The sequence below is a fragment of the Nematostella vectensis genome, chromosome 14, assembly GCF_932526225.1.
Source record: "Nematostella vectensis chromosome 14, jaNemVect1.1, whole genome shotgun sequence".
NCBI lineage: Eukaryota > Metazoa > Cnidaria > Anthozoa > Actiniaria > Edwardsiidae > Nematostella > Nematostella vectensis.
This window is the reverse complement of record NC_064047.1, coordinates 1,168,963-1,195,349: the sequence shown is the minus strand read 5'-3', so window position 1 is coordinate 1,195,349 and position 26,387 is coordinate 1,168,963. Positions and strand designations below refer to the sequence as shown.

General features: G+C 43.8%; 2 protein-coding genes across 12 annotated transcripts in view; both read left to right on the top strand.

The window, feature by feature from the left end:
- LOC5512795 (5-hydroxytryptamine receptor 1) overlaps positions 1 to 26,387 on the top strand; it is a 40,652-nt gene that overhangs the window by 2,070 nt on the left and 12,195 nt on the right. For 3 of the 11 annotated variants that reach the window (XM_032382301.2, XM_032382295.2, XM_048721622.1), the window contains exon 1: positions 7,489 to 7,982. The exons of 1 other annotated variant lie outside the window; for it this stretch is intronic. The gene's annotated coding sequence lies outside the window, so the exon portion shown is untranslated. Of the gene's footprint in view, positions 1 to 1,881; positions 2,257 to 4,275; positions 4,658 to 7,488; positions 7,983 to 26,387 lie in introns of those variants that run through there. 7 more of the 11 variants (XM_048721623.1, XM_032382299.2, XM_032382294.2 and 4 more) reach the window with 7 other exon arrangements.
- LOC125559882 (transcription initiation factor IIB-like) lies at positions 9,847 to 10,773 on the top strand. Its single transcript, XM_048722046.1, has one exon. It carries the CDS (start codon positions 9,847 to 9,849, stop codon positions 10,771 to 10,773), a length of 927 nt encoding a protein of 308 aa, XP_048578003.1.

Here is a 26,387-nt window from a genome sequence, read left to right as displayed (position 1 = left end):
ACGGGCATTCGAAAGCTAAAAACGGTCAGGATTGCTGGCCGGTTCAAAGTAAACAATTTGATTTGATTTGATTTCTTCTCAACAACAATACCCAAAATGCTAAAACCGCCTCTCACTTGCGTCAATCAAGGGTTGGAGATTTCATTCCCGGCGTGCACCTCTTGGAGGGCAACCTAGCAATTACTCTAATCATCGCAGTACTTTCGATGAATGCCTCTTAACCGTCCGCCGCATTGGCATCGATATCACGGTATTTAGCCTACATATCATCGGTCTTATGTAATGAACTGCCTGATAATATGTTTAGAAACTCGTTACTTTGTGGGGTAAGTAGGCGTAGTGACAAGAAGAGGTCAAGGTTTTATTTATCGTGGTTGCTCGCATCATACGATCGTTTATGGCGCAAAGTAGTCAAGTAATTTAAAAAAAGATGAATGCATCTCAATTCCCTATATGCACGTCAAAAGCAATAGACAATCGCAGGAAACATTTTAAAACTTATACGTCTACATTTTGTTGTTGCAGCTTATCTGCTAACACAGCGCGTTTGCCCTAAAAATAGAAAAAGTGCTCATTCTGCACAATTATGCTAAATGTCTTAATAGCACAGCTCACCCATAACATCGCAATCTAAAGGGCGTGGTCACTCAAAAGAAGCCAAACGTGTAGCAAGTGGGGTGGGGGTACAAGAAAGGGTGCGCTTATCTCCACTTGGACAATCCAGACCACAAAAAATGGCAGAAATATACACCCCTCCTGTTTTCTATCGGTCTGTTCCTTACTTGAATTTCTGAAAAAAAAAAAAGTTTTACAATTGTGCACCATATAGATTCAAAATGAACGCTCTTACTTTTTTAGAGCAAGAGCGTATAACGGACCGTATAACGGACATCCGCGAATGCTCTTGAAAGATCTACAGTCATTTGGTGCAGTGCTACCTCAATATAACAACGTCCATTGAAAGGAGACTTTCCAGATCTCGGATTTCCAATTAAGCAGTAGGATTCTTTCTAAAACCAGACTCAAAAATGGTGTCATTTTTTGTCCCCGAAGAGTGTCCGTTATTTTCTTGCAACTGGTGCAGATAACTTAAGCTACTACATAGGAAGTTTCTAGCGGATTATACAAGGGTCAGTCATAGTGTAGGCTTGACCTGTCCAGCGGACCTCGCGCTGATATATTTCGGTATGCTTATCGCCTTCAGGTGTTCTTAGAAAGTGAGAGAAACAAGCAAATCCTGCGTATAAGTGTAAATGATGCGCACGGTAGGCGGGAGGTGTCAGGAGATAATAATAAACACATAATCGCCGAGCGAATAGATGGGCTGTTTTACACACAAGATGGAATGAAGCTTGGAGACAAAATACATAAGAAATAAGACATTTATCCATCACTATATAGCCCCAGGAGCATAACACGTCCTTCTTCATATAAGACATTAGCTTGTTCTTTTTTCGTCGGGTCGTGGCATAGAAAATTCTTCTCAACTAATCAAAACCTCTGATTTGTTTGCTGTATACATAGCGTTTTAGCTATGGCAGTTGTCGCTATACGCAAGTCTTCTTTGATAGCCTTAGGCCGTCTGTTAGCAGATACATGCGGCATTGGTCGCAATGAGCAGGTCTACTTTGCCAGTGAAAGTAATTTGTCAGCAGCTACTTGGCGGTGGTGGTCGCCATACGCAGGTCTACTTTGATAGCGAACTGTTAGCAGCTGCAAGACATGGTGGTCGCAATAAGCAGGTCTACTTTGATATTGTAAGGCATCTGTCAATAACTACAAGGCGGTGGTCGCAATAAGCAGGTCTACTTTGATATTGTAAGGCATCTGTCAATAACTACAAGGCGGTGGTCGCAATAAACAGTTCTACTTTGATAGTGAAAGTCATTTCAATGAAAGTAATTTGTCCGTAGCTTTAAGGCGGCAGTGGTCGCAATAAGCAGGTCTACTTGGTGGCCGCTGTATGCCGGTCTGCTTTGGTTTAACCCTTTAGGAAATTGCATTCCAAATCCGTCAGTGTTGGCATGACTCATCGCCATGTCCTTGATTGAGACTTCGCATGAAAAACTTCGTGGCGGACGTCTCTGGGATCAAAGTGTATACGAGCCGCCACGCGAAGCTGCGGTTAATTTCTAGTGCTTTCCATGGAATTTGTAAAAACGTGGTCTGAGCTTGGATATGTTTTCTTGCTGCGTGCCTAGAAGCGTTTGACAGATCCTGGGCACGCCAGGGAAGACAACAGTCTCAGAACATTTGGTAAGTTTTGTATTGATTTTAACCCCTTAGTAGATATACAAATTCAATGAAGAGGCAACCAGGTTTTCTAAGCATCTATGTTTCAACTTCATCCAGAAGTTTTCATCAGGGGGAATGAAGATCAACCGTTACAATATACGGAATAGTAGATATATTGAAACGACTTTTATTTTTTTGTCACTCGCGTCAGAGCATATAAAATAGACCGACTTAACTTTTACTTTCTCTGTGTGTACAGAAGTTTGTATTGTCGATAGTGCTTATGACTTTGCTTGTCAATATTTAATTCGGATAAAATTATTCGTTATTGTCGCACGCATAGAGTCTAGTTTTAGGTTATGAATATTTAAAAATCCCTCAATACTAGACCTGCCGTATTTACTACATGCATTCTCTATATTTCTCCCCGTTAAATATTAGTTATCGCCAGCAATACACCTCATGGAAACTAAAGAATCTGGATAAGACTTTGTGTGACGAAAAAATCGATTGAAATGCATTAGTACATTTCAGAACTGAACTAAATCCAATTGAATCACGGTCAAATCCAATTCATTCTACAATAAAACTGACTATATTCTATTGCTAAAGCTTATAATACTATATGGAAACAAACAACATAGGCTGGATTGAGTTGGGGGGGGGGGGGGGGGAGAAAGGCGCCGTTCTTACATAAAAAGAGCGGCGAACTCGGCCTAAGTTGTAATGTTCGAAAGTGAACCGTTGACTTCATTAAATGGCTAACTTCCTTATTAAACATTGTCTAGAAGGGCAAGATAGGGCAAGTCGCAGTTTCATGCCATTCATGTGGGACGAGTAGCGAGCCATGAGATTGAATCTTGATGTCAGGTGACATTTTTAGCTAATCGCCTTCTATAGCTGCGGATATTTGTGTTATCTTCTGTAAAAATGCGTTGTTGAAAAACATGTTGGTGTTCAAAGGACAAAAAGGGTGAGAGTGTCGAAGGGTCATCACTTGAATAGATTTTCGTCAAATTTATCATTTGATTATCAACTTTGTGTCATGTATGGTTATTGAAAAAGCTGTTATTGAAAAGCTAAATCGCATTTCCATTTTCGATTACAATGCATGAACGCCCAATCCAGAAAAACACATACACACAGAAAGGAAAAAAAAATAATGCACAACTGAAACATCCTCACCCCCTTCACTTTTCTAATGGTCCTTCCCTAAGAGAAGCAATCAGTTTGAACAGTTTTCAGAACGTTCATTTCATGGCCTGGTATTTCGCAACAATGGATTATTTCATCTTTGCTGTCGAATAGGTTGGCAAAGAGGCTAAGTATATGAGTTTTGGCATCTTACTGATCAAAAAGAAGGCATATATTTAGCGATAACATTTCCTCGACTACGCAGGTCCGATTAAAAATGAAACGTTATCAACATGATATATGGGAAAAGAGGATTATACGGATTTACAGTAAATACACACACGCGTCCGTTGGCGCGTGATAGGGTGGACCGCTGACAACGCCACAGGCACCAATTTCCCGCCCTTTTCTCAAAAATAGATGCCGCCGCCGCATGCAACCCTACAAACTACTTTCCATATAGTCTAAAGTCATTGAAAAAATGTCTGCCTCTCTAAACTGTTTTTAATTTACAGTCTAGTAAAAGAAGAGCTGAAGTTTATTGTCTGAGAAAGCTAATTTGATCTCCGTGAAGACGGAATTGACAAGACGTCTTCTAGACAAGACTAGTGCGGCTAAAACCGATGATATAAATCGAGAATTAAACGATCATTACAAAACCCTTTCTGTATTGCATGACCAGCTGGTTTTCAACTAATGCTGTACCCGAGATTTAAATCAGGATACAAAAAGAGAAATAGAAATCAAAAGTAAATTGGTTGCAACTTATGGAACAGTGCATTGTGCTGATTGCATTCAGTTGGTCTTACGAATTTATGTGATCTATTTAAAAACATAAGGCTGTATAAGACCATTTGGACGAATACTTGAATAAGAAATAATCTTCAATCAAGAGAAAAACGGTGGTTTGATAATCGCCTAAGATCGATCAATAGTGAAGACCGAACAGACTTTTCACATTTGTAAATGGTTTTCGTTTTGTTTGTTTAGATGACATTCTGACTCCTTTGCGTTAGATTTTTTAGCCACATTTTTGCTTCTACCCATTTAAAAGCAATTAAATACAAACCACAAGTGCAGAGATCACGAACTAAGCCTTGATTTTTATTTAGTCATAACAATAAACAAACACAGATGATAACAGGATCAACGAAGTATTGAAAGCTTGTTTCACGAAGCGAAATTTCATGTCACCTCTTTTTACATATGGAATCCGCATCGCAACAAGATATTTCAGAAACAGCATAGAATAGAAATTTAAAGTTATCCAAGGCTTGTTTTCTAGAAGGTAGGTACCAAAGCGAACATAACATGCACAACTGACTTCTTTGAAAATAGAAAAGGTTATCTCATTCCCGCGCGTTAAGCAATAACATGCACCTATTTAAATAAAGGTTGTCAGTGCAAACGGCGAATGGCATTTGCCAATTGCCGAAAGGTGTTTTTCGGGTATCACTTATTTGTAGAAATAAAGGTGGTAATAAACTCAAGCGAAATTAGAACTATATATTATTTTGGAACAATTTTTTTGGGATCCATGGGTCCTTTTGTTCGCAGAGCTGCCATTTGTCAATGGCCATTTCCCATTTGCACTGACAACGTTTTTTTGAAACAGGTGTTAACAAGAATTTGTATAGCGCCTATTTCACAGTTTCTTAGGCAAGTTCAAACGTCGTATTATCCATGAGCCGTATTCAATGCAAATGCATGCAAATGAATCAAGTCGATCGTTTCATCTTCATATTTGCACGCGTTTGCATTGAATACGGCTCGTGGATAATATGACGTTTGAACTTAGCCTTAGGGCTTTACATCGTATTAATAATGTCTATGTTGGGACGTAGGAACACAAGTTTCTAGTGAGCCCACAATAAGTTCGACAAGTCAAAATCAGGACTGAAAAACAAAAAAAAAGGCCCCATGTCTCGACCGGGAATCGAACCCGTTCTAGCAAAAGTGACGAGGTCCCATTAACTGACGCTCTTACACACTGAGCCACACGTTCATGAAACGAGGTTACAAGCGCAAGAATTAGCCATAGATCCTGAAACTACATAGTTTTTCCATTTTAAAGCAGTCGAATATACACTTGACTGTTTCCTGTTTTATAAAATTATTTAGAATTTTGTATTATATGTTTTGATTTGAAAAGTGCGTCATGAACACCTTTGTTTTCATTTAATATTGGAAGGCACATATTGTGACATATCTCGAAGTAACCTAAAACCTAACTTCTATACTTCATTTGCCAAATTCAGTCGGAAATATCGCATCGGTTTCCCCAAATCTGCCTATGGAAATGGGTGCTTTTTCACACTTGGTACTTTGCTAGGATCTCAGGCTAATTTTAATTTTGAAAAGGCTTGACTATGGGCTTATACGCGGAACAAAATGATTTTCTTGAATATCTCGCGAAGTATATATGGTATAGCAATAAAACTTGGTATAGTGGTAGATCGGGGTAACCTACAACAGCTGGAATTGTTGTTGCCATGGAAACGCGTTTAAAGGAATAAATTTAAATTGTAATTATCTAGTATCATTCAAGTAAAAATGGGGAACATTTAAGCAAAACAATTTGGAAATCTTAAGGCATATATGTGTTTATTGACATTACACAGATTTGAAATAGCCTTTGCACCTGGTCCAGCTGTTAATTTCAGTGAAATATATAATTTTTATGTTACCACGGTAACCATTGTCATAGTTACGGGGTCGATGGACCAGACGCAAAGGCTATTTATTATGGAGCTTTTGACTATGAATAAATATATGTGTTTAGAACACCAATTTAAGTGCATAAGTTTTCCCCATTTTCGTTTAAAATTTTTAGCTAATTAATATGCAAATATATGCACATTTGCTGCTTCCATGGCAACAGACTTTGCAGATCATGTTTTTCTCCTATGGTTATTCACCTTGCCAAATTTGGTTGTTGTAGGTTATCGCAGTCTTGAATTTTCTAAAAACGCTTAGATGTCCGCGTATAAGCCCATAGTCAAGCCTTCATTGGCAGAGATGACAAAATGGCGGCTGCCAGAGGCTGTTTAATTGAAAAGTGTTCTATGTAATCGAGGTTCATAAGAAGGGGCAATCCACTTCCCCATATACAGGAATGACAAAGTTGTCAGGGCGTTTTTACAGACCAGGCTATTTTTACACGCACATATTAACCAATCTTGTGCGACCTTTGACGTTTTCGTTTTGGGCTGAGCCCTCATCTGCGCGCGCAGTCTAAAAGCCATGCGCACACGGTTAGGAGAATCCCACATGTGCACTTTGATCACTGCTTCGCGAGGCCAAAAACTCACAGTGAGTGGACGTCGATCGGACGAACTCGCGTCTCGCGAGCAACTAAGGCGAAATTCTCTCCTGCTTGAACTGCGAGTTTTTGGCCTCGCGAGGCAATGAGCAAAGTACACACGTAAATTGTTCTCTCTTTGGTCCTTTCACTTTCATTGTTTTCTCCTTCAATACGAATTTCTAAACTCAACTCTACCTACGACTTTGAATCTTAGCTTGCAACGCTTTTCGTAAACAAAATAAAAACCGACGGATGATGGATACAAATATCACACTTCCTAATTGCATTTTTGCGCATGCGCCTCGCGTCAATAGCGAGCGCGACCAACACGAACATAGCGTGCATCCGGGCCTCAAACGAGCATTTACGGCGTTATTGCGAGCCCGCCAAAATATACAGCGGGAATGTTTACCTGTAAAGAGGCCGTTTGAACGAGCCAGCGACACCTCAGAGGATTGTGTTGAGTTAAAGTTGAACCGAGCCATAAAGAGCATCAATATAATCCGAACACAGCATACCAAATTGTTTACATTGCACTGTACGGCAAAAAAAAAAAAAAAAAAAAAAAAACTCAATGATCATGAAACGTGAGAAAGGTGATGCAAGGCTCCGCTATAGCGGAGGAGGGACGGGGGTTGTAATAGACATCATATGCAAATAAGCAGCCATTTATGCAAAAAGAAACTCTGAAAGTTTTTAAGACCGGTTGATATGGGAAGCGCACGGTCTTAGCGAAAAACTTTATGGAAATTTCGCACAAATGAATACCTTTCGCGAACACATCGGGGTATGTTTCATGTACAAGTGTAGTTTAAAAGTACACGTCCCGGTTTGCCCGCTTGTATTGTTTACGTTATCTTAAGAACTCCTTAGTATGCCTTTAATATCAACTAGAACTTCTACATCCCTCCCCTTCTTTAAAAGCCATCCACTTATTTTGGGCTTTTGTCTTCGTATTATCACCAATCCCCCTGGGCCGATTTACAATCCGCGATTGCGCTAATGGCTTTGAAGCATAACAAGCTACGGGAACACAAGATAACGAAACGTTGACAGGAAAAATCTCGGTGATTTGTTTTTATTAATTAAGCCATTCGAGGTTACGGAGCACGACGATTTCTCTTATCTTGGAAAAGGTTTTACTAAAGGCCTTGCGCTAGAAGGAAAGAGGCGGATTACTTTCAACGGGATTTTTAGACATCGCCGATTCGCAAAGCGGGAAATTGATTTTATCATCACTGCGTTTTGGCGTTTTCGTATTTCAGACAACATTTTCTTGGCCTTCAACCATATTTTACAGTTTCTTCTGGTAAGTAAAACACTATTTCTTTTTTTATTTATTGATTCCAATGTTTTATATTCATTTTTTTTACAAAATGATAATTATTGTTATCATGGAAACAGCGGGTGGCTCGTAAGAAAAGTCAAAGGATTCAAATTCCCATTCATTATCTAAAAAAAAAACATTTCGCTTGGAAATAAAAGGTAGAAGAAAGACAAATTTATTATACATTTATAGAGGCTTAATACTGTCATTTTCTTATCTCGGAGAAAATGGAAAACTTTATAACCTAGACAAGGAAAAATATACTCATACACAAGTATGTATTCATGATCAAATAGAAAAGTCACACTTGTTTTATCTTTTTTTTTAGTATTCATGTTTCAAATCGTGCTCTATCCCGCTGAATTTTAGAAATAAGTGATATTTGACGTAAAAACGCACTTAGTATGATAGACAGCTTGAAGTTAAGCTACAAATGCAAACCTCTGAGAATTTGAATTGGAATTGTGTTTTATTATTCTTTTAGTCAATCGTGAGTCAAAATATATTGTTCGTATATATTTACACAATGAAAATAAATGGAAATAAAGGGAATGATAGGTTTAATCGCTTATAATTGACAACTAAATCCTATAACTTATAATCCCTTTACAGTTGTCCCTTTCGGTTAAGATCCTAGCAAACAGTCAATGCCAGAAAACCGTTCCGTCGATAAAACTTTGAAAGTTCCTCCTTTGAAACTCTTTGTTACATACATTTGAAAATACAACAGTCTATTATAAGAAAACTTGTAAATAAACATCCGCAATTGAGGTTCGATACTTCAGTAACAATGTTTAATTTTAAGTACCCAAGAAATAACAGTAATGACAACATATTGTTAAAAAAACTGTTTACAACAGAATGGCGCAAACGTATGTTTACCACCTTAGCTACTGTGTTACAACTATTTACACAAATGCGGCTAATGTGTATGAATAGTCACCGTTCTACAAAAACTATATATTTTTCCATAAACATTATTCGTGCAGAACAGTAGTAGGGTTTTGGCGCAGCTGGCGCAACTTTTTGATCTCCCCAAATTTCATTCCAAAAATGGCGCAAAAGTCTCCACGCACCTCCGCCAAGCCCCGCGACCTGCGCATGCGCGAGTTTGCCAGAGATCTCTTGCACGACCAAGCCCACCTGTCAATCACTTTGTCACGTGACGACCAAGCCCACCTGTCAATCACTTTGTCACGTGATAGCCAAGCCCACCTGTCAATCACTTTGTAAAAAACCTGTCAATCACTTTGTCACGTGATAGCCACGCCCACCTGTCAATCACTTTGTAAAAAACCTGTCAATCACTTTGTCAAGGACCTGTCAATCACTTTGTCAAGGACCTGTCAATCACTTTGTAATGTGATAGCCACGCCCACCTGTCAATCACTTTGTCACGTGCTGCACTTAGGGGGAGCTCGGGAGGCTATTCTGGTCTAAAGACGTATGGGGTCCTAGATAAAATGACATTAAAGACGGAGGTTAAGATTAGAAATGGTGCGGCTACCGCCGGCGGTTGTTCGGTGCCGGAGGTGGATGTGAGTAACACTGCGGATGCGGGGCCTGAACACTGCTGTTGTGACGCTGATTACTATGAAGACTCAGAATACGGAAGCTTCGACCCCGTTGGGTTTGTGGCCGGAGCGGCGACAATTGTCCTTGGTGTTCTAGCAATGTTAGTCTCCATGCCACGGTATGACGAAAAAAGATGGGTGAGATACTAGTCCACGAATGTGGTGCGGAGACTTTAGACCCCACCTAGGGGGAGCTCGAGGGGGCTAGCCTCTCAGCTTCACATCTAGAAGGCCTTTGAAAAGTGGTTTAAAGACGTGAACAGTCTAATAAAATGGAGGAACGAACAGTTGAACGCACGGTTGAAGATCGGTCACCACCACCATATAATATCCCCGGCGGACCGGTGCCTGAGATTAACGTCCCCACCCTCATGCCGGAATTTGCACTGTTTGACCGAGCCCTCACCGAATACGAGACTAGTAGAGCCTCCTTGGGAGACGGGGATAGTAGTAACACCCTTTGCAATCATGACGACCTAGTCACAGAAGACGGGGTCACTAGTTGCTTAGAGTGCGGGGAACAGATGCAGCGCGTGATCGCGCACGAAAGGGAATGGGGTTTTTACGGACATTCCGACGGCAAACGGTCTTCGGATCCAAGTCGGGTCCAGGTACGTAGGTCTGAGGATAGAAATATTGACAAGGATGTGGAGGACATGGGTTTTAGCGGGGTAATTGTAGCCAAAGCTAACGAGATATACACTCAGGTGACGAAAGGCCAGATTTTTCGCGGCGACCCACGGAAGGCGATCGTCTTTGCGTGTATCTACTACGCCTACAAGATGTCCGGTAAGTGTCAGACACCGAAAACCTTGATGGAGACTTTTGGATTGAGCAGGAAGAGTTGCCTTAAGGGTCTAAAAATCTTTAGTATTAACGCGCCTAAAGATTACTTACTACACGGAACGTCTCCCACCGTCGTGGACCACATTCGCGATGTGATGGATAGATTCTCGGCGTCCCCCGCACAGAAGGGAGAGGTGGTCCAACTCTACTACAGATCTAAGAATCGCTCGTCTGAGTTGAATCGCGCTCGCCCACAATCCTTTGCGGTCGCTTTAACCTATTACTGGGTACGGCTAAAGGGGGTCGATATTACACTTAAAAAATTATCCGAGAGAACGGGCGTCTCCGAGTTAACCATCAGTAGGAAAGCGAGAGAAGTGGCCACAGTCCTGGGTACGCCTGGTGTGGTATGATGTTTCCTGATTTCCAGAGAAATCAGGATTTCCAGAAAACTGTCAGTTCGGAGTAGATGTGAATTGACACGTCTAAAAAAATTCGAAAAAAGTGGTTTAAAGATTTGCGTGGATTGTATAAATGGTTGGAACAAGATTGCTGGTGACCGGTGGCGGTGGCGGTGATACACATCTACAGGATGACAACATGTGTGATATATACTCCTGGGAGGATCCGTGGTATGGTACGGATGGAAAGTACTGTAATATCCCCCACTTCCTAGACCCCATTGATGATTTATCTGGGGAATATGATCAGTTGGTCTTCGAGTCAGTAGTCAACGCCGTAGGACGTGGCGGCGTCGCGGAGGTTGACGAGTACTTTAGTAGCCCAGCTGAGGCTACAGGTGACCGCCTCTCTGACGAGTTGGAGAAGGTCATGCTGGCCGCAGTGAGCTATAACAATCTTGAGGTCATGGAGGCGTGCCGCCGCTATGGGGTGGTCAACCTCGATGAGGCTTTGGCGTGCGCTTCCTCCCATGGTCATGTTGGTGCGGTGGGGAAGTGTCTGGAGTGGGGCGCCGGTGGGTTGGGGCGGGCGCTGCGCTGCGCGGTGTTTGGCCGTCACCTGGAGACTGTGAGGATGCTGCGTGGCGTCGGTGCTAAGATATCTGATGTGGAGTATGACATCGAGGACCCTGATGGTGATCACTGGGAGTGGTTAGAATACCTAGACTCAGAAATGGAGAGGGCCGGCAAGTACGGTGACGTCAGGGCCGTTAGAATGTGTTGTGAGCTGGGGGCCTGTTCGTTCTTTGAGCCGGCCACCGAGGCGGCCAGGTACGGTCGCATAGGGGTTTTAGAGGTGATGAATGACTACTGTGATGATGTGTATGTCTGGGAGGAGGCCATGATTGAGGCCGCGGGGTGGGATCAGGTGGGGGTGGCCAAGTGGTTAATAGAGAGGGGTGTTGGTGATTATGTTGGTGCTTACACCATTGAGGCGGTGTCCAATGGCTGCTATAGGTTTCTAAGACTGTTGAGGGAGAGCTTTGAGAATTTCGACCCAGACTACGCCCTGTTAGAAGCTACTAAATGTAATAATATTGGTATTATGAGGCTGTGCCTCGAGTTGGGTGCGGTTGACCTCGTTAGGCCTATGGTCTACGCGATCTACTGGTGGATGCGTGAGGCCCTAGATATACTACGCGAGGCGCAGGGATGGGTGTCCCTACATGAGGAGCTGTTTAGACACCACCACAAGCGAACGTTTCAGAAGCACATTGAGGACGAACTAATGCCAGTAGCTTGGCACCCGGACAGGTTTATGGATTGGTGCATTGATGAGGACCAGAGGAAGGAGTTGGGGGAGCTGTTCCGGGTGAAGTGAGAGCGTGGGGCTGAGGAGACGTTCCTAAATCTTTGAGAATTGATTTAAGAACATGAGGGCACCGATTAAAACGCGATGTCGTACTCGTGGAGCATATTCGGCGGTTCCTTTGCGGAGCCGCCTGAGAAAGATCGTGGTGGGATATGCGGGGTTTGTGGGTCGGAGTGCGAGCCGGGCCAGGCGCTGGATGAGATCGGGGACCTGGGCGAGAACGGCCTGCTGAGGCTAGATGTCGGCAGGCTAAAGTATTTGGCTCATAATATAGGTCTCAAAAACTTTGGTAGACTAGGAAAGACCAGACTCGTCGAACGTATAATAGAGGGTTCGGTCAGGTCCAGGGACGCACACGTATTGGCCTCGTTCGGGCCGGTCGGGTCGTGCGTTAGGGATATCGTTAATGACTGGAGGACCGATGACTTCAACCGGTATCTCCTCCAAGCTGTCGTCTACCAGAGATCTGACGTCGCGAAGGTGTGTGTTAGGCTAGGGGCCACCAATCTAAACAGTTTATCGCGGTTGGCGGTCCGGGCTGGTACGCCCGGTGTGGCGAGGGTGCCCCACGAGTTGAGGTTCAAGGAGTTGGAGGGTGAATTGCTCCGGGTGGCCTGGCACCCAGACAGGTTCTGGGACTGGTGTCTTGATGAGCAAGAGAAGGGAATGTTGGAAGAGTTTTTCGTCAGGTAGACGTCGGCCGGCTAGGAGGGTGAGTATCGAGGCGTAAAAAAATGAAAAGTGATTTAAGGACATGACCGGTTTGATAGAAATGGAGAACCAAACGGTGAAAGACCCGAAAGTATCCCCCGTAAAGCGAACAACGGATTATAAGTGTCTTCATGGCAGAGTGAAATATTATTGCAAAGATTGTCACGGATCGCAAATCTGCCCTCACAACCGGAGAAAAACGCGGTGCAGAGAATGTAACGGCGGTAGCATTTGTGAGCACAGACGAGCAAGATATGTCTGTAAAGACTGCAAGGGGAAAGGGATGTGTGAACACGGCAAACAGAGACCCTTTTGTAAGTTATGCGGAGGGTCTCAAATATGCGAACATGATAGACAAAAGCACCATTGCAGAACGTGTAACGGAAATTAACATTGACCCACTCAGTTTTGTAACGCGTCTCACGTTACAAAACACATACATTCCTAATCACCCTGACAACTAGCGATTCTGAAAATAGGTTTTGTATTTACATTGAGAGTTCGCGGTCGCCAGGGTGGTCTGGTATGCACACGTGAACAGGTATTGTCTTCTTGCGGTGCGTCACATCCGCCCACATGCACCCCGCATGTTACCGGAATAGATACCAAGCTAAACCAGCCGTAAAGGCTGTGATCGTGGCAAGGTTAGTTTCGTGCTGTGTGTTCGTGGGTTTAACCACGTCCGGCTTTGGGTTAGTTTTCGCCTCCGGTTCCGGTTTGTGAGCCGTGACTGACTCGGTATGAGGTAACACAATCTTTGAATGACCCATATTATGTTTTGGGATCGTTTTTATCTCGTTATTTATCGGATTCAGCCCCAGTTTCATATCAGTGGTGGCTTTTTGTAACTTGTTATTATAGCCAGCGATCGAAGTGTTGTTATTTATCACAAGATACGATGGACTTAACCAACAGCCGAGGGCGAAAGCCAGGTCTAGTTTTTGTCTCGCCTGTTGTAAAGCAAACTGATACCGTTGTATACTTTTCGATATACTGTTTTCCACCACCGCGCTTTCAAAGAGTTTCGTGAAGACCTGTTTCGTTTCCTGAGCTGAACCGCTATCACCGACGATTGACGACCGGGTCTGAACTTGCGCGCCTAGAATACAGTAAACAAAGGCTTCAATGCTCTGGTTTATCCTAGACAACCCAGCTTTGGTTAACCCCATTGATTTTTCCGGAAAGAACCACTCATACTGAAACCCAGTTCTAAGGTCTTTCAGGTACTCGATCTCAAAGTGATTCATGTGTTCGTGGTCGCTTTTGGCAGCGTCCCATTCGTCGTGTAATTGATCAATGGTGCCATAAGGCTTATACTTGTCGTTAGAAGATGACAAGCCGTGATAATCATAATTATAAACGTTCCCTAACCCATGATTTATCGGCCCGAGGAACCGGAAATCGTCACCAGTTCGGAATTCTGTTCTTAGTTTTTGGTAAGCCGCTTCGCTGTAAAAGTTTTTATTCCAACTAAAGAGCCTATCTTTTGGAAGAGGGCATTGTAGCTCGTTTAATATTCGTCTGATAGTGAAAATGATGTGAAATCTGTAGAATGACCCCACTTGAGAGTCGTCAATCATGTCACGCGTCACACCACATCCAGCAGTCGCGCAAAACATAGCAAAATTTAAGGCTTGACTCCAATAACTGAGGTTCGAGGCGTCGAGCCACCTACTAGCCTCCTTTGCTGTTCTGAATACTAGCAAGCTGTCGGTGAATATGTCCCTAAAAACAAAGTGTGTCTTCACCTTTGGTGTTATAAAAACATTAAAAGAGACGTAATTATTTCTCGTAGGGTTTTCGTCCCACGGCAATATCTTGTACTCTGCACGCGCGTCTAGTCTGTATTGTTTTGGGAACCCAAACAGTTGCTGGATCGTTTCCTTGTATGCTTGTGTGTCGTCAGCGACTAGAAAATCCTGGATATTCTCAGGTTTCCAGCTGTCACCGGGGAAGTGGTATAACGTCTTGACTAGATTCCCATTCTTGTCGAATGGATCGTATTCGTCCCCATTGAAAACGAATTGCACATCGCCATGCTCGTCGGCAGAGAACCTGAAGCGTGAATAGTAAGGGTACCTTTTCACAAATTCTGTAAACTTCATCTTATATGACATATAAGATGTTTTTAAATCAGTCCTTTACGCATCTCAATTCATAGATCCATCCGACGGGAGTTCTCTCGTACAGAAATTTCACCGAGCGGGTCGACTCGCCAGGTCTTTCAAAATCTCTTCTCTTACTGTTTCCCTCAGCTTGGTAATGTTTACGTTTTTTTCGTCCTCTCTTACCGACTTTTGACGGATCTGGAGCTTTAGAGCCTCAAACTTGTCCAATTCGTTCAAGATTAAAGAGAACTCTTCGTCTGATATTTTGTTGTCTTTTAAAGCTTTAGAGACCAGGTCGCGTATGCTATTTACTTTTGCCTTTGCCATCGCCGCTGTTTGGTCGTGCTTGGAGACTTTTTGCGACAGCCGTTTAGAAACCGCCGCACAGCCTACAGAGGTGAGACCGAAAACACCAGCCAGAGCGCCTAACGGGACTCCGACGATGATACCAAAACCCGACAGAGAAGTCCCCAAACCACTAGACCCAAGAATGACAGATATGAGTCCTAAGACCACACTCAACTTTGAAAACACGCTCTGCCCTCGTTTATACTTTTTCCTCACGTTCTCGTAATGTTTAACTTCTTGCTCCAAACTTCCCAAAACATCGTGGGTCTTTTGGAGTCTGAAGTTATCACCTGAGGGGCTGACCCCTCGGGGTACGTTCGGGTAGATTGAGTTGTACTCTTCCATAGCTTTATTATGGGGAGAGTTTATTCTTTAAGTGATTTCTAAAATTAGACGTATCGGGTAGAGACCGCGCTCTATTGTGTTTCCGTCACCACCCTTTATACTAAGACGGAGACTACTCACGTAACCGACTGATGTGGTGCTAACCCGTACCGGATCGCTTGGATTGAGGTATATCTTTCCTTCATCAAGCTCTACACTTGCTAGGATTTGTGAGGGCGCCCCTTGTTGGAGGGAGTCAGACGCGTTCACAAGATCGCAGTGGATAAAAATAGCCTCGTGACCTATCATCTTTATCTCGTGGCGAGTGTTTGCTTCCAGCTCCCTGGTCTTGAGTCCTAACAGGCAGGCGAGCGGCTCATTCAACGCGACGTTCCGGTGAACTTCGAGTGACGAGTCTCTAATAGAGACTGACTTTTCACCAAGACGCATACCCCCATCTATTTGACGTTTTAGCGTCTCGATCGTATACTGCCCCGCGGGGATCCTAAGGATAATGTTCTCACCGTCGGAGACCGTTCCCTCGCTTGAGAGACTGTTACAACGATTATGAAACGCACATCCTCGCAGCGCGATAAACCGCGGCTTTTCAATAGGTTGTTCTAAATAGACGGTAAAGTCACCAACGTTCCCTTCAATGTAGAGTAATACCATTTGTTATGATTTCCGTCTCCTTTTAAATCGTTCTACGAAATACAGGACGACAGCGACGATGAGAAGCCATGCGTTTTTAGCCAAAAAGCCTACGACTTCACCCGCCGTTCTAAAGATGAAACTGGCTATCGCACCAACCATTCCTGGGAGTATTTCTCCTAGTTTCTTGCCTATTGTTTTAAGACCGTCTCCAACGCCTTTTGCAACACTTGTCAAACCCGTCTTCAGGTTAGAGACAATAACACCGATAACAACGCCCACAGCGGTAACGACAGCAGCGACTGTAAATCCGTATTTCTTAAAAATCGCTTTGACACGATCTTTCAACGACATTCTCTCTTCAAGATTTTCTCTCTCCAATTGATTCTCTTCCAAAGTCTCATCTATGACAGAATTTCTTTCGCTGAGCTCTTCATTTTTACGATCTATAGCTCTTAGTCTTTCTTGGTTAGTTGTTTCACTTCGTTCCTCATTATTTTTTCTCATTTGCTCGGTGTTTCTCTCTTCTTCTTCTCTGAGTGTATTACCTGTAGCGTCTAGTTCATCGAGTTGAATCTGAATTTGCTTGTACTTTCCGGATCTGATTTTGTCGTCAACACTCTTCCGCACCGTTCTATCCTCATTATACAACCTTTCTGGTCTAGTCCAACCACCTTTTCTCGCAGAATAGAAGGAAATGAATTGTTTTCCTCTCTCATCCGTTGAAATCTGAACTAAATTTTCATCAAGATCTGGATATTTCGATAACAAAAGGTCTACCCTAAGTGTGTCCGTTGAAGGAGAACCTCCCATATTCTGTAACTCCATGTACTCGGGGACAGCCCTCCCGGGGTTTCGTGTTTTCCATAAGTCGGCCAACCTCCTACTCACATAGCTTGCACCTCTACCAAATCTGTTTGAAATCCTTTCATTCCATGATTCTCTTCCCTCACCATCGTTTGGAATAAGAGAGTCATAATCTTCGTCTACAGTAGTATTCAAATCTTCTCTACCTTCTTCTGTTGTGGGATCAAAATCTATGTCCATTTCTTATTTTGTTTGAAAATAAGAAATCTTTAAGTCGTGCCGGCTCATATCCACCTACTCGCTACATAGCCAAGGGCTAACATTCCACCTCCAACATATGCCATCTCTCCCATCTTTTGGTTGCTACTTGGTCTGTAGTAATCTGAGAGCTCAGGCTCTTTCAAATCAAAATCTGGATGTGTTTGAGCGTATAGTTTGAAGGCCTCATCCGTCTCTTTATCGTTCTCATCCGCACGAACTTTATTATTATATTCTTCCTCCAACCAATCCTGGTATTCCTGTCTTTTTTTCTGCCAATCACCCATTGCTTGTTGATACTTTTCGAGCGCTTTATCGTGTCTCACCTTCTCTTTATCAACGTGAGCAGCGTCAGAAGACAAGTATCTTGCAAGGTAACTCCCTCCGACAAACGCCGTCGCATTAATAAAAGCCCCACCAATCATAAATGCTATACTCGCCATTTATTAATCAATCTATAAGATCTTTAAGTCGCCTACAGCGGTTTTGGCAAAATCTTTTGTGTTTCCAGATAATCTTTCAGATACATACTACCGGACAGGACAGCAACCCATTTAGCGTAGTTTGTAACACTTGACGAAGGGTCGCTGATGAATGACTCTTTCATAGCCTTTTTAGCAACATAACCCATACCGGCGGCTAATCCGATGATGACTGCTGAGTCGGTGATCGTTTTCACAAGTTTGTTTTCAGTTGACATGATTTTATTTATTACAGATTCAGATAATCTTTAAATCACAACATTCCTATTTTTGGCGTCGCGTTCGGGAGGCTAGCCCCTCGAGCGGCAGGCCTCTCGAAAGTTTCAGTCTCGTTGGTGTTGATCTTAGGCGTCTTTTTGTAAAAACGCATATACATATCCAATGCGGTGAGCCCTATTCCGACTAGAGCCAGTACAGTTGTAAACGATAGCTCTGGAATCCAAGCGTCCGAGAGGCTATCCCCTCGAGCTCCCTCTTGGTGGGGTGTCTCCGCCTGTGTAGTGTCTTCTGAACTCGCCTCCGCCTCACGTTTCATTTCCCTAGCAAGTGCTTCTCTAGCCCTCCTATTAACTTCGGCAGCTCTCTTACCAGCAGCGACTTTTTTAGGATCTTTCTCCTTGCTTTTTGTCGGTTGTGGGTTCCTAGTAATCTGTTCAACCTCCTGATTTTCGTCAGACATTTCTTATTTCGATTTACAATAAGAAACAAATCTTTAAATGGCGTCTTAGCAGTTGTGCTCAAGAGTTTGCTCAGTTGTGTTCAGTTGTGCTCAAGAGTTCGCTCAGTTGTGCTCAAGAGTTTGCACAGTTGTGTTCAGTTGTGCTCAAGAGTTTGCTCAGTTGTGTTCAGTTGTGTTCAAGAGTTTGCTCAGTTGTGTTCAGTTGTGCTCAAGAGTTTGCTCAGTTGTGCTTGGAACTTCTTGAAGTTTGTTGGAAGTCTCCTGCGAAGAAGGTGTTAGTTTAACATGCTTAGCGACTCGGAAGAGACCGCTAGCAAGTGCTACCATCCTTCCTCCCTTCAATACCAAGAGACCTGCAAAGTTCGACAATTCGCGTTTAACCAACTCGTCGTTCTGTAAGTCTTTGCTAAGCGCTTCGGTGTCATCTACAGGAACCACATAGGAAATGACTTGAGACAGTACTTGAAGTGCTGATTCTACTAATCCATCAGTAACTTGTTTGCCTAAGACGGTCTGGTAGCGAACAAAGTATTTCTCGACGTCTTTCGCCGAGAGCTTCTTGATGTCCCCTAAACTCATGTCCACACCAAGAAATTCCTTCGTAGTCCCAAGAGATGCGAGAATAGCCAGCGATTCTCGTTTGACTTCAACATCATCTTCGGGAGGCGCACCCCTCGAACCCCCCTTAGACTCAGGCTCCTCTTCCATATAATCCTCAATGCTTGCCATCTTATTTTGTAAGTAGACCAAGATGTTTTTAAACCACTTCGAGGGGTCAGCCCCTCGAGCTCTCACCGCGTCGCAGGAATCTCCAAATAACGTTGGAATGGATGCCGTAGGCAGAAACAGAGTCTGGAATACTTTTCAGTTTTCAGCAGTTCTACGAACTTTTTACGAGTCTCGGCGTCTAAGTCACCCCCATAATCTTCAAACAGTGTTTTGGTACCGATTTGAGATGGATTATGGAATGTAACCACACAGGCGACGTTATCACGGAAGGGCTTTGCTATGGATGTTAATTGTTGCGTCAATACCCACACTGATAACCCATCGTGTCTCCCTGAGAACGCTAGATCGATAAACTTGTTCGAGCGTTGCTTTAGATCTTTCGATACAGCACAGTCATCCAAAACGAGTAACGTATTTGTACCAGAAAATAGCACCGCACAATCTGTTAGTAACTCGTTAATCTCATCGGTGTTACTAGAATCCGGTGATAATACCAAGAAACGTTTATCTCCGTGAGCAAATCCACGATAGGACTTATTTTTCGCATAAGTCGGACAAATCAACACAATGTATTCAAACACATGCCGGAACGGTCCCCGGAGCTGTTCCGTGAGGTACTTTGTCTTCCCACAATTAGTAGGTCCTGTGATAATACAATGAAAAGGAACTTTTTCCCGTAATTCTTCCATTCTTTTTGTATTATCACACAAGTCCTTTTTAATACATGATTGCTCTCAAATTCGAGTTCATAACCTCCATCAACGCGTCGGCTACTACAAACATGTAGCAGGTGATGTTTCCCGTTCCTCCAACTTTTCGTTTCATTTCTAGTTTTACTCCGTCCCGCGTGTTGTTCAAGACCAGACCTCCTCCGTGAATGCTGTTATCTGGATGTGCCCTCAAGTCGACCCACAGAGCAAACTTGTTATTAGCGTAAAAATCCTTTTGCTTAACACCCTCTCTACCGAAACGTTTCTTTACCGACTCCCAGAGGTCCGGCGGTGTCATCCCCTTGGAGTAGAGACGGTTTGGCATGCCATCCACATTAATGTTGATCGATGTGATACTTGGATTGACAAACTTTTCGGAATCCCTTGCTCCTCCTGTGTAGCTCTCTGTGAACAGACACAATATCCCTGTCATTGACCTCCTCGGCAGATTAATGTGCTCGTTTATGACACCATCATTAGGTTTGGAAATGGTGAACGTTTTGTGGAGAATGACGTTCTCGTAAAAGAATCCTCTACCAACCTGATAAGCCGACAACGCCTCACGAGCCAAGTATTCACTTGAGATGCAAGCATATTCCAACTCAAGGTTTGTGATTGTGTACGTTGGAGTCTTGACCGTGTCAGCATAAACAACGACGTCGGAAACTGGGGCTAGAGTTATTTCAAAGATTAGCGGATGAGGTAACGCCTTTGGATAAAAGACTCCATGCTCGCCGAGAATAGGATGGTCGAGTGGAATGCAGTACTTGGTGTTGTGAACTGCTGCAAGAGCTACTTCCTTAGCATCTGATGTCGCTTTGTCACCTGCATTTGTCCTGAGCTTCCTCATGTTTTCAGAGGAGATACCTTGTTTTATTCTATCCTCACGATCTTCAGCTTGTAAGTATAAGTCGTGATAGGTTTGGAAGAGATCGTATCTTTGAGTATCCTGTAGTGTTTCTCCACCGAAAAGAATCTTGAGCCTTGACACTAGGTTCCGACCAACGTTGTTGACGAGAGTATTATTCGCGTGTCCTGTGACGTTTAAGTCAAATAGTAAGGATACACTACCTGGAACAATCACTACATTTTCAGCAAGTTTAGGAATATTTATATAGAGGGTTTCTCCAGGACTTGCCGATGAGGGATTGAATGTAATCCGATTCAGCGACGATTCCGCTTTCAGGCCGAAGGGTTCCCGTGGGATCCTGTTTGGGTTAATTTTTTCTGATATCGCTTGTGCCATCTTTTATTTTAAGAAAAGAGAGATAATCTTTAAATGAGTAACGAAAGCAGGTTATCAAAAATATACTATTCCACCGATGGATACTGGAAAGGGTATTCAGCTATTTATAAGTTAGCTAGTGTCGCTAAAGTCAGTGAAGCCGAGGCTAAGAGGTGGCTTGAAAAACAGGCGTTGTGGCAGATCTATCTCCCAGCTCCAAAGTATGTCCCCAGACCGCATTGGACTGTGAATAAACCTAATCAGATTCACCAAGCCGATCTGTTGTTTATGCCCCACGATAACGTAGGCAGAAAAACCTACCGTTACGCGTTGGTCGTGATTGATATTGCCTCGAGATATAAAGATGCAGAAGCACTGACTACCAAGGATTCGAGTGGAATTGCTAAAGGGTTTGAAAAGATATACTCCAGAAAACTTAAATGGCCTCATACGGTGATTGTCGATCCGGGGACAGAATTTAGGGGAGAGGTAACGAAGATTATGAAAAAGAAGGGGGTTACCATCCAGCGAAGCGAAGCTGGGAACCATCGCGCACAGGCTTTTGTCGAACGCGCTAATAGAACACTTGCGGAGAGGTTGTTTTCTCATCAGTATGCTCAAGAAATGATTAGCGATGATCGATCTAGAGTTTGGGTGAAACGATTGCCAGATGTTTTGAAAACTCTGAATAGTCAACCCATAAGAATCACTGGCAAAGAGCCTGCAAAATCTATTGGTTTGAAAGAGGTTGATATCGATCCTCCAACGTATAAGCGGCCTGTTGGACTTGATGAAGTTAGACTACCACCGGGGGTTAGAGTTAGATATCTATTAGCTCCTGGAGAAGAGGAAGGAGGTGAACGCAGACGAGCCACAGACCCCATTTGGAGTTTGAAAGTGTTTGATCTATCACGCAGTGTTGTTTCGGTTGGGCAGCCTGTGTTGTATTACCTCTCCGAAGGCGCTCCAAGGAGGTCGTTCGTTAGGGAAGAACTTCAAGTCGTCCCTGAAGATACTGAGCCACCACCTAATAGCGTTCTGAAATGACCGTGAGCGAAGGTGTGAATACCATCATCACAGATGACCCGTTTATCATCCTCATGAGATAGAGCGACCTTGTTCACCGTTTCAGTGTAAACATCATGCTTATGACTTCTGATGACATTCATAAGTCTCATCTGAGGTTTCTTACCAAATAAGCAATCCTTGTAGTCATCGAAACCGATGCTCTTCTTGACGACTGCTCTCTTGACGCCCTTGCATTTCTTTTCTTCTTTACCTTCATCCATCTTGTACGAGTAAAGTTTGGCCCTCAGTCCTACAAATTCTGTGATTTGTTGGCCCCCAGCCTCATCTTTAAACATTCCGATGACTTTCTTGTTCACACCCACCTCAATACCAGATGGGTGACCCTTCGGAAAGTTGCTGGTGTCGAACATGGACCTCACATCCCCGCTGATGTCCTCGTAAAAGTCTTTCGTCTCGATCTCATACATCAGGCTGTCAGTATCAGTGAATAAGAGCTTTGCATCCTCACCGTACTTGGGCTTGACGAAGTTGTAGTGGAAATCGTACATGAGCGTCTTACTCAGGTCCAGAATGGACATGCCCAAGTAGACAGGCTTGTTGAAGATCAGCTTTGTCTTCTTCATGTGGATGGCGGCTAGATTCTCGCAAAAGATGGTGCGATGTTGATAGTTCGGCTTTGATATGAGCTTCTTGGCCTGCTTCTCGTCCGTCACCAACCGAATGTCCACCCTGTTCCTAATGTTCTCCATAGTCTTACCAAAGACGGAGTTGTTCATTAACTTGAAAAAATCTTTCTCAAAATCGTTTGTCGCCTTGGCTCTCAGATCGGTGTTCAAGTCAATGTAGGGCTCCAGCCAAGCAGACTCCTCAAAAGTGACACCCCTGTGAATCTTGGTGACTTTTAGCCCAAAACTCACATAAAGTCTCAGAGTCTCATGGTGGATAACGTACTTTGTCTTGTCGTTAAGGTTGGGGACCAACTTGTCCACATTGCCTAGCCCGATAGATTCCGGGGCTAGTGGGTAATCGTTGTGTAAGTCATGTAGGTGGTGAGGGTACTCCAAGTCAACCTCCAGAATGCATGGGCGGTCTCTCCAACCTGACAGCCCTTGGTCACCCATCCACCTGAAACCGTGAGTCGGTAAAGGGTTGCTCATCGCCCAGCCATACAAATTGTTAGCATCAAGGTAGGTGATATATTTTGTGGGTAGGTCAGGGTCATACTCCCTCATGTAAGGGTTATTTGCCTCCCCATGTCTGTTGCTTATCATGGAGACACCCCCACGGATGCCCTTCTCAATCATGAGCAACATGTCATAGTCCGTTAGAAGCTCTAGCCTCACCTTGGTGGTCTTCAACGCTGCATCCCAAGCCAACCCTGGCGCTGTGTAGTACCAAGCGGGGTCCAGACCGTAATTCTTGAGACAAACGTCCCTAAAGTTCTCGAAAACGTCAGCTAAAAGCAACACATCCGACTCTAGGTACAGATTGTGGTAATCCCTCATGGTCCCCATCCCAAAGACCTCCCACACTCTCCGCGCGTGCAGGTGATCCTCCTCCGATATGTCGGTGTCGTTGAGTTTGGAGTGGAATGCCTCTCTCTGTGGGAGCTGTGTTGCGTCGAGCTTGCTAAAGCCGTCGAACCAGTCGTAAGGGAAAACACCCTTCCTCAACAACAGCTGGAGCTCCTCCCCCTCATAGTACTCCGCCAGGTTTTTGAAGCACTCCCTTGACATATTACCCACTAGACTGTCGAGACTGGCCGACATAAACCTGAAACTGTCGATAAATCTGATATCACGTTTAACATCAATCTTGTTGCCCTCCTTGTTCGTGAAACTGTCGACTACAATCTGTTTTGTGAAAGAAATATACTTTTCCTCGTTATTAGGTATACAGTTTATTTTACCTTCCGATGTACCAAGGTTCTTGATAAATAGATGGCTGTCGTACCCAGACAGATTGTGAAAGATAACAGGGAAGAACTTTGGAATTTTGTGATCTAAGTTGCATGCGTTGTGAGCAGCACCTCTGTACTTTCCGGTGAGGTGGCAATGGTCCAAAACCTTGTCTTCCCCTAATTCACCCTCACAGATGTGACAGTGAGTGGCGCCGTTATAGGCGATTTTGTCCTTCGGAGTCATTTTCACCTTCTTAGGGAACCTGAACTTATCGTAAATTTTCTTAATGTCTGACTCCAAAGACTCTACGAAAAGCTGTGGGATATCTTCGTCTGGAGATTCAGCTGTGTATCGTACAAGCTCGGGTGGGGATATATCTCCGTCGAAACACTTAATGAGATAGCAGAAACCAGACGGTTTGTGCTTCTGGTATTGCTTAGTGAAGCTTTTACTCCCATCTGGGGAGCAAGTGTCTATATTCTCTGTGAAGCTCTCAAAGTCGGCATAGACAACAAAGGGGACGCGCATTTTTCTGTTGTAGTTTTTGAATTTAATGTGGGGTAGATTTCCATCCTTATCTATCTTAGGCATCTCTATTCCAACCGCTTCATGATTGCCGCAGCATTCAGAATGTTTTTCTAATGATTGTTTGCACCGAAACGAGTTCAGACATCTACAGCATAAAAAACGAGTATGATGAAACTCATCAATTTGAGTAGATACTAATCTCATCATATTCTTTATCCAGCAGTAATGATTCGTCTCATCATCCGAGATGAGAAGTAAGTTGATTGCATTATCTGGATCCTTCTCACTGATTCTCAATGGATATATTTTGGTTTCGTATCCAAACACATTAACCGTATACTGGTTCTGTTTCTCGAACTTGTCAATCTGTTTTAGTGAGACGGGGAACTCTATCCCTGACCAGTCGAATTTCTCAGAGTTCTCTATCATTTGTTTACTGAACCTTTGAGGATCTTTCTCCCTAGGACACACAGCAGAGGTCACTGCCCACTTGAAACATTCGTGATCATTCTCGTTCTTAACATTGATGATCGCCTTCTTAGACGCTAGTTTCGGCGGCAGCGGAATATAGGAAGACCCAGAAAGCGGTTCAAAGGGATCTATGTTGATGTCAAAGTATTCCACTTGGTCAAACTGCCATCCGGAGCCTTGCTTCTGGAACAGCTCAACTAATCCGAGTAAATAATTTGTCATCGTATCGAACAAATCAGAGAGATCAGTCGACTCTGTCACAATCTCGGGCTTTTCTGTATGAAAATATCCCAGTTCTTCTTCGATCTGAGCTGTAGCCGGATCCTCTTTTATAAACCCGCAAGTAAAGATAAACTTCACTTTGATAGGCTTTTTTTGTCGACTGATGAGCTCTAAGACTTTCGGTTTGATTCTGGCGATGAATGTCTTGGGGTCGTAACCTCTCTGCCCGGCTATTCCGTGGGTTTTAAGATACCCCTTCAACGCCGTCTGTTGTTCCTTGGGTGTGAAGCGATCTTCCACCTCCTCGTGTAGACGCTTAATCCTCTCCTTCAGACGTTTGACCCGTTTATCTGCAGCCTCTTCGACGGTCTTTTTGATGGGCTCAGGGACATAAGATAGTATCCAATCCGCAAACTTGTCTAACTCGCTCTTGATCAAGTTGGCCGCCCTGTTTGCAAAATGCTTGAGTGATTGGACGCGGGAACTCCGTGGGGGTTGGGAGGGTTTTAGAATAGGGACATTAATCTCAGGTATCGGGCCGTCGAGAATACTCTCCGACGTGTTGGACGGGGTAATGCGGGGTGGTCGTGGCAGCCCTTTGACAAGTTTGGGTAAAGGAGCCCGTCGGGGTGGTGGTGGTGGTGAAGTGCTGGTCAGCGCCCCGACGAGCTCGTCTCTCCGCATCCAGTAATATCTTGGGATACCCCGCTCCTTGGCGAGGGCTTTCAGATCTTTCACCTTCAGGTTCTCCATTTCTATCGAACCAGCCATGTCTTTAAACCACTTTTCAAAAGCTTTTTTAGATGTGAAGCTGAGAGGCTAGCCTCCCGAGCTCCTCCTAGGTGCGGCACGTGACAAAGTGATTGACAGGTTCTTGACAAAGTGATTGACAGGTTCTTGACAAAATGATTGACAGGTTTTTGACAAAATGATTGACAGGTTTTTGACAAAGTGATTGACAGGTTTTTTACAAAGTGATTGACAGGTGGGCGTGGCTATCACGTGACAAAGTGATTGACAGGTGGGCTTGGCTATCACGTGACAAAGTGATTGACAGGTGGGCTTGGTCGT

Bases quoted from the DNA above. Each gene is read 5' to 3' on its own strand.
- LOC125559882 (XM_048722046.1), top strand. From the start codon at position 9,847: ATGGAGGAACGAACAGTTGAACGCACGGTTGAAGATCGGTCACCACCA.